Source organism: Durio zibethinus, chromosome 1 (genome assembly GCF_047325235.1).
Source record: "Durio zibethinus cultivar Kanyao isolate XHJ-2024 chromosome 1, ASM4732523v1, whole genome shotgun sequence".
In the NCBI taxonomy this organism is placed as follows: Eukaryota; Viridiplantae; Streptophyta; class Magnoliopsida; order Malvales; family Malvaceae; genus Durio; species Durio zibethinus.
Window position 1 is genome coordinate 7,318,621 of NC_143162.1, and position 8,467 is coordinate 7,327,087.

Below are 8,467 nucleotides of genomic sequence, written 5' to 3' on the forward strand. Positions count from 1 at the left end.
AAAACATTAAACTTTAATGTGAATAATACGTCATATATTGTGTCTATTACAAAATTTACTTTGATAGATGTCTTTCTCAAAATTTACTTTTTTGATGTCTTTCTTCGACTAACTTTTAATTTTCAAAGTTGTATCTTTTCAAATGTAGAAAGGCGATCATCCAAAAAAAATAAATAAATTGAAATGTTGCTTTAATGACAGCTAAGGTTTTGAAATACTTGCTGTAACAGGGAAAGGAGATAAGTACAAATTTTGAGAATCTTCAAGGAAATTTATATTACAGACTAGTAGAAGTCTTACATTAACATAAGGTATTTTCAAAATATTGCACAATGAGGCTCAATTTTAATTTTTCTTTTTTATTTTTAACATTTTTTATAAATGAATGAAGCTTGAATTGACTGCTATCCCTTTGCAGGTTGAATCAATTAGCCTTCCGAGATTGAATATCACAAGAAAGAAAAAAGAAATCTACTCAGGATGACTTTGTACTAGGAGAATAGAACTTCAATGACTATAATGCAACAACGGGAAAAGTCTGGTCCAAATTGTCGGCCTAGAATCCAGTTTACACTGCTAATGTCTCAGTTCTTAACTCTCATACCTGTTAAGACACGTGGATCAAGCCGCAGGTGTTAGTTAGCACTTAGCATAGCTATTAAGTAAGATGAGTTTCAGTTTATCAGTTCAAAGAAAAGGACATCAATAAGGGCTCCAGCCATGTTCTTGAAGAAATTTTTGGTGTTCTTTCTTTGGATCAAATTGGCAACGTCGAGCAATCAAGGTTTCATCTTCAATGGATTCAGCCAAAACCAGAGTTTAGAACTTGGTGGTATTGCGGAATTGAGAACTGATGGTCTTTTCAGGCTTACAAACACTGCAGTTTTTCAGGTTGGCCATGTTTTCTACTCTGTCCCGTTTAAGTTCAAGAGTTCATCAAATGCTGATGCGCTCTCTTTTTCAACCAATTTCGTGTTTGCCATAGTTCCTGAGAACTCTAGAGGCCATGGTATCACCTTTGTGCTTGCTCCTTCCAAGGAGTTAGCCCAAGTTGCTTCAGGCCAACATCTGGGACTACTTAACTTTACAACTGATGGGAAATCCTCCAATCATATAGCTGCTATCGAGTTTGACACGTTCCAAAACCAGGAATTCGAGGATATTGACGACAACCATGTTGGTATTGATATTAATAGTTTAACGTCAGCCAAATCTGCTTCTGCAGGTTATGTTTATAACAAAACTGGTAAATTCATGCCTGCTGATCTTTCCTGTGGGGAACGGATACAGGTTTGGGTGGAATATGATGGTACAAAGCATCAATTGAATGTCTCTTTGTCTCCAATAATCCGCAAGAGTAAGCCAAAATTCCCTCTATTGTCTATGGATATCGATTTATCACCAATAATTTTAGAAGAAATGTATATCGGTTTCTCTTCAGCCACAGGTTTGCAAGTAGCATCTACATATATTTCTGGCTGGAGCTTCCAGATGGATGGAGTAGCTGAAGATCTTGATCTCGCCAAATTACCGTCTGTACCGAGCACGGGAAAGAAAAAATCCAGGAAGAAACAAGTAATACTAGCAGTTTCATTGTCATTGAGTGGAGTATTTTTGTTGGCATTTATATTCTCAGCCATTTTTTTCTTGGGAAGAAAGAAAGTCAGATTCACTGAGACACTTGAAGATTGGGAGGTTCAGTTCGGACCTCATAGGTTTCCTTACGGGGATCTATTTATAGCAACTGGAGGCTTCAATGAAAAGGAGCTTCTTGGACAAGGCGGTTTTGGTCAGGTTTATAGAGGAGAATTACCTGGACCAAAAGTCCAAATTGCAGTGAAAAGAATTTTCCACAAATCTCAAGATAGAATGAAAGAGTTTATTGCAGAGATTGGCACAATTGGAAGGCTGAGACATCCCAATTTAGTACGACTCCTTGGTTATTGTCGAGGTAAAGATGAGCTTCTTTTGGTCTATGATTATATGCCTAATGGCAGTCTTGACAGATTCCTATACAACAAGCCAGAAGTAACTCTCAATTGGAACCAAAGATTTAGCATAATCAAAGATGTCGCTTCTGCAGTCGCCTACCTGCATGAAGAATGGGTGGAAGTCATCATTCACAGAGATATAAAGGCCAGCAATGTGTTATTAGATGACGACCTTAAGGGAAAATTAGGTGATTTTGGGCTTGCAAGATGTAGTAAACATGCACAAGAAACAACTCATTTAGCTGGCACCTTTGGCTACATAGCACCAGAGCTTGCTAAAACTGGTAGGGCAACTACAAGCACTGATGTGTATGCATTTGGGGCTTTTTGCTTGGAGGTTGTTTGTGGTAGAAGGCCAGTCATGCCACGAGCATCAGCTGATAAGGTGCATCTTGTGGATTGGGTGTTTAAATGTTGGAATGAAGAGGATATCTTGAAAACAGCGGACCCCCAACTTGACAAGGACTCTCAAGTTGGAGAAATTGAGCTAGTTTTAAAGCTTGGATTATTTTGCTCGCATAATGTGGCAGCATTTAGGCCAAATATGTCGCAAATTATCTCATATCTGAATGGCCAAGCTTCATTCCCTGAAAATTTGGATACAATTCTTCGTACGAATGAGCCCCTGGAACAGTCCCGTGACTATTCTTTAACTTCTACAAAGGTGTCCGTAGGAACAATGGGAGTCACTGAATCATTCCTATTTGCAGGTCGTTAATTATATGTAAGTAAATGCATTTGTTGTTTTATTGAATTATAAAACTTATTTCCATCTTTGGGGCCTAAACCTCTAATCTTCTTTGATAAATGATCTTTTCATGTTACTAATCTTTCATCTGATGCAATTTAGATTAATTCAAGAAAATTTTATAGGCATAAAGCATGGACTGGTTTACTAATGTGGAAAGGTTTTTGCAACTTGTCAGACTAGATTAATTTAAGTCTTCATTCCCCTAGAATTAGGATGTATGAATGACATGGATGTTACATTTCTATGCTTTATTGAAATCTTCTTTAATGTTGTATGTATCCAAAAGAAAAAAAAACATTCTATTTTTCGGCAACTAAATCGGAGTTGATTGGCAGACAAAATAATATGGAAGAACTCTCAAAATCAAATACGGCCAAATAAATATCCCATGGATATTGTCCTATTCATTGATACTAAGAAAGAGATGGAAATGATGCTTCATGTTGGTAGAAAATAAAATAAAAGCATAAATTTTTAATATATCCTAGGAAACCAAAAAGTTTTTTTTTTTTTTTTTAAAAAAAGCTAATTAAGAAATTGTAAGAGGAATCCAACTCTAACTACTGTAAAATTCCATTTCTTATAAAAAATAAATTATTTAAATTAAGTCCTATATTTTCTGAATACGGATTCTTCTTTTACGCTCTCACCAACAAATTAATAACCACAACAGCTTAATCAAGAAAGAACTCAAGGATGCAAACAAAAAAAAAAAAAAATCCTGCAAACATTTAGAGCATTTCTTTTTTGAATTTTTAATGTCTATGCTTCCGCAATACATCTTTTAATAAAGTAATCCATAATATTAATTTTACGAATGAATTGTGAACAGTACTTTTTCTTTGGACTGTCACGTGACAGTTTCATGTTGTTTCTTTCTTTTTTTTTTACTTTTTTTTTTAAATAATAAGAAATATTTTTTTAAATTACTATTGGCTTTTCTTTTTTAAAAAAAAAATTTTTAAGATTACAAACAAATGTATCTGTAAAAATTGTATTTTTATATGTGAGATCACTTATACTATTTTTTTTATTTTTTATTTTTTATCTTTTTTATTTTTCCTTTTTAAAATAAAAAATAATTAAGATATTTTTTAGTCTTTTGAAACGCGCTTGAACGGTGTGCTGTCTACAGCCATATTTCTTTTGTTATTGCATGCCATTTTCTAGATTTTACATTTTTTCTTTTTTTCCTTTACTTTTCTTTAAAATTATTTAATAAATACTTTTAAAAATTATAAAATTATATCATTATTAAAAAAAATTTTCATGTTTGAGCCTCACTTATATAAAACTTTTTTTTGGTTTTCTTTTTTCTAACTTTTTTACTAAATCCATCTAAACATTAAATTTTAACATCCAAACATAATGTGAAATTAATTCCTTTAGAAATGATCATAATGTTCTTTTAATAACTTGACAATTGAATTATATCTATCCAAATTGACGGTAATACTTCACTTTTTATAATTAATTAAAATTACTATAATTCCTTTCTTAACACAATTACTAAAATATTTCTTACTATAATTGATCAAAATTATTATATTGTCACTACAACCATAATTATGAAAATGCTATCCTATTATCATTAGCCAAAATTACTACAATGCCTTTCTTATCACAATTATGAAAATATCTCTCATATTATAATTAGTCAAAATTATTATAATATCCTCTAATCATAATTAAAAAAATATATCTTATAATAATTACAAAAATTCCCTTCATATTATTATTATAATACCCTCTAACTACATTAAAAAAATATATCATTTTCATTACTTTATATAATGTTTCTCCAATCATAATCATGAAAGTACCCATCATATTATGATTTGTCAAAATTACTATAGTACCATCTAAGCATAATTACAAAAATAACATTTTGGTTATTTCATAACTATACATTAAATTTTAACATTCATACAATAATATGAAATTAATCCTTTTAGAAATATCATAATGCCCTTTTTAATTACTTAACAAATGAATTACATACATTCAAATTAACTATAATGCTCCTCTTTCTATAATTAACTAAAATTATTATAATGCCCTTCTTAACAAAATTATTAAATACCCTTCATATCATAATTAACCAAAATAACTATAATACCTCTACAACCATAATTATGAAATGCCTTCTTATCATCATTTGCCAAAATAACTATAACGCTCTTTTTACCATAGTTATAAAAATATCATTCATATTTTAATTTACAAAATTACTATAATACTTTCTAAGTAATTATAAAAATCCTCTCTTATCATAATTATGAAAATATCTATTATATTATAATTGGTTAAAATTAAGCTAAATGTTCCATTTAAAATTTAATGTTTAAGTGTTTTCTAAATTAAAGCTATAATTTTCAATTTGACTCAATTAGGAATTAAATATTTTTAAATGTGTTCAAAAAAGGATTACTTAACAAAACCGACTTACACACATCGTTAAATCCCTTTAACCGTTAAATTTTTATTTTCTATCAGTCAAAAATTTCATTGAACATACTAACATTCATTACTATTTTTTTATTAAATTAAATTACTACTATAAAATCTAAATTTTTTCAAATCTCTCATATTTCACGTTTCATTTTCTTTCACTAAACCTAAACACTCTTCTTTCTCTCTAGCCCAAACTAGCAATAGTTCCTCACAAACCCAAAAACTGGTGTCTAGCTGCCACTATAGCCGCCTCTTTCCGTCGCCAGCATCGGAAAGAGCCAAAAATTCATCTACTGATCCATTTTGGCTGTGTCTTTCATGTTATCTAAGTGGATTTTCTATAAAACACTTGAAATTACTTAGATCTACAAAGAAAACTTGCAATTTCAACCCCAAACATTTCATTATTCCAGTCTCATTTTTCACCACGTTTTAAACCTCCACCTTTCTTTCTTTTTCACAGTTTCAAAGTAGGCCAAACTGCTCTTGCAACCACTGGCACTACCATCTCTAATGGTATCATTTTTTTCTCCCTTTCACCACTGGAAAAACTCCTTACCTGATCCTCTCATTTCACCCTCTTCTTTTTTTTTTTTTCTTGAATTTTTTTGCCATGTACTTTGGTTTGTTGAGAATCTTTAGAATTTTATAATTTTGTGAATTTTTTTTGCTCTTGAATTTCTTCAATGTGGTTTAATGAAAAATATTTTGCTCTTAAATCCTCTTACTTTGTGGTTTAATGGAATTTTTTTTCCTCTTGAATTTTCTAACGTTGTGGTTTAATGAATCAAAATGTTTTTCACTTGCATTTTCTGACTTTGTTGTTTAGTTGAATTTCATTTTGAATTTGGTTTTGTTTTTAGTGAGAATAAGATAGCTTATGGGAGGGGGAGTTGGTTGGATAGTGGGGTGGCGTAATAGAAAAACGAGAGAAACCCAAAGAAAATTGAGAAGCTTGATGCAGAAATGAGAATTGAACAATTTGAAAAGCTTTGGGCAAAAAATCCTTAAAACCCTCTTTGATTTCATATTAATTTGGATTATTTTTAATTTTGATACAATGATTAAAAAATATGATTTTACCTCTTTTAGCTTAAAAATGAAATGTTTCACACTATTTCATCATGATTGTAAATCACTGTCGTTACAAAGTCCATTTTTGAACACATCAAAAAACATTTGATCTTTAATTAAATCAAATTAAAGTTAATAGCCTTAATTGAGAAAACGTTTAAATGTTAGATCCTAAACAAAGCATTAAGCCATAATATTATTATAATACCCCCTAATTATAATTGAAAAAATACCTTTTTTTATCGTTTCATATAATATCTCTCCAATTATAATTACGAAAAAATTATCTCATATTATGATTGGCCACAATGATGATAGTACCCTTTATGCATAATTACAAAATTTGCTTCGTAATTATGCATTAAATTTTAACAATCATACAATAATATAAAATTAATCCTTTTAAAAATAATCATAATACCCTTTTAATTACTTGACAAGTGAAATTACATGTAACAAATTGACCATATACCTTTGTTTATATAATTAACTAAAATTATTATAATACCTCTCTTAACAAAATTATTAAAATACCCATTACCATAATTTATCAAAATTACTATAATGTCCCTATAATCATAATTACAAAAATGCGCTTTTACCATCATTTGCCAAAATAAATATAATGTCACTCCTACCATAATTACGAAAAAACCCATCATATTATAATTTATCAAAATTATTATAATACATTCTAACCATAATTACGATAATCTCATTTTACTATAATTATGAAAATATCCCTTATATTATAATTTATTAAAATTATTATAATACCCTTACCTATATTATAAAAAGGCTTTTTTATTGCTTCATATAATGTTGCTCCAACTATAATTATGAAAATACCTCTTATATTATGACTAGCCAAAATTACTATAATACTTTTTAAACATAATTACGAAAATACCATTTTGATTGCTTTGTAATTATTGTAGATACCTTAATTGGTCCAGGTCCAAGCCCATTAGGCCTGGTTCAACATCCGAGTCTAAGCCCATCAAGCTTGGCTCAATAGAGTCCAAGTAGTTAGGCCCAACTGTTTATTTATTTATGGGCTTTATTTTATTTCATTTTGTTTTTATTTTTATTTTTTATTTTTGATGTTTATTTGTGATTTTTTTATTAATTTATTTTATTTTTCTTGATTTATCTTTAGTCTTTTTTATTAAGATAATAATAGGATAATAATTGAAAAAAAAAGAAAAAAATTACAAATTCTATCATGTATAAGCACTAACAGAATTACGTATGGACTCAATCAACTAGAGGCTGAGTTATGTTTAATAAAAAATTCTTCTAATTTTTGTTTTATAAATATAGCACAAAAACACATAGGAAAAGACACACAGAAAAACACATAGAAGCAAATCACAGAAACATAGCAAGCAAAAAGCAGTAAAAAAAATCAAAGATTTATGGGTTAAAAAAAAAAAAGAAATAAGGGATTTTTCTAGAAAAATCTAGAAATTTCTCAGATTTTGATGAAATTTTTCGATTTCAGTTGAATTTTTTAGTGACTTTTCTGGCGTCAGTTAAATTTTTTGGCAAGCTTCCTAGGATTCGATTGAAAATTTTTGCACTATTTGAATTTTTTGGTGAACTTCTGGTGAACCAACCCAGATTCCGACGATACTCTCCAAAATCTGATGAAGATTTACCAAAGTTTATCCAGTTCTAAAGAGAGAGGGAGAGAAAAGAAAGGGAAGAGAAAGAGGGGAAAAAGAAGATTTGAAGCAGAAAATTGAAATTCGTCCTTTATAGTGTACCGAAACGATACTATTTTCACTTTAAAAAGATTCAGGATTCACGCATTTTTCATTCAACGACCTAACTCGAGGCACAACCTGCCTTTTGACCCACATACTAGCCATTCCACAGCAACCGAGCCAAGCCACACTGAGCCGCCAAGCCATGTCCCCTCAAGCTACACTCAGTGCCTTAAGCCGAGTTATTCAACAACTATCGAGTCGAGCCATTTCTATTTTTTGGTTTTTTTATTTATTTAGTATTCTATTTATATGTTTTTAGTATTTTTGTATGATTAAATTTAAAAAAATATAAAATAAAAATATAAAATATTTTTTGAGAATATATATTAATTATCCAATGATGAAATTTTTAAAAATTTCAAATGATAAATTTTTATAAATTTTTTAAGTGAGAAATTTTTTCTAAATTCGTCCCAAATGGTGGA

At 29.7% G+C, this 8,467-nt stretch overlaps 1 protein-coding gene across 1 annotated transcript; it reads left to right on the top strand.

Annotated features, from left to right (window-relative positions):
* The first annotated feature begins 530 nt into the window (after positions 1–530).
* LOC111311087 (L-type lectin-domain containing receptor kinase V.9-like) lies at positions 531–2,928 on the top strand. Its single transcript, XM_089760747.1, has 2 exons — positions 531–1,357; positions 1,442–2,928. Exons 1-2 carry the CDS (start codon positions 721–723, stop codon positions 2,707–2,709), a joined length of 1,905 nt encoding a protein of 634 aa, XP_089616873.1. The 5' UTR covers positions 531–720; the 3' UTR covers positions 2,710–2,928.
* Positions 2,929–8,467: the final 5,539 nt, after the last annotated feature.

Bases quoted from the DNA above. Each gene is read 5' to 3' on its own strand.
- LOC111311087 (XM_089760747.1), top strand. From the start codon at position 721: ATGTTCTTGAAGAAATTTTTGGTGTTCTTTCTTTGGATCAAATTGGCA. The intron at 1,358-1,441 runs GTAAGCCAAAAT...GTTTCTCTTCAG, and splicing joins GTCTCCAATAATCCGCAAGA to CCACAGGTTTGCAAGTAGCA.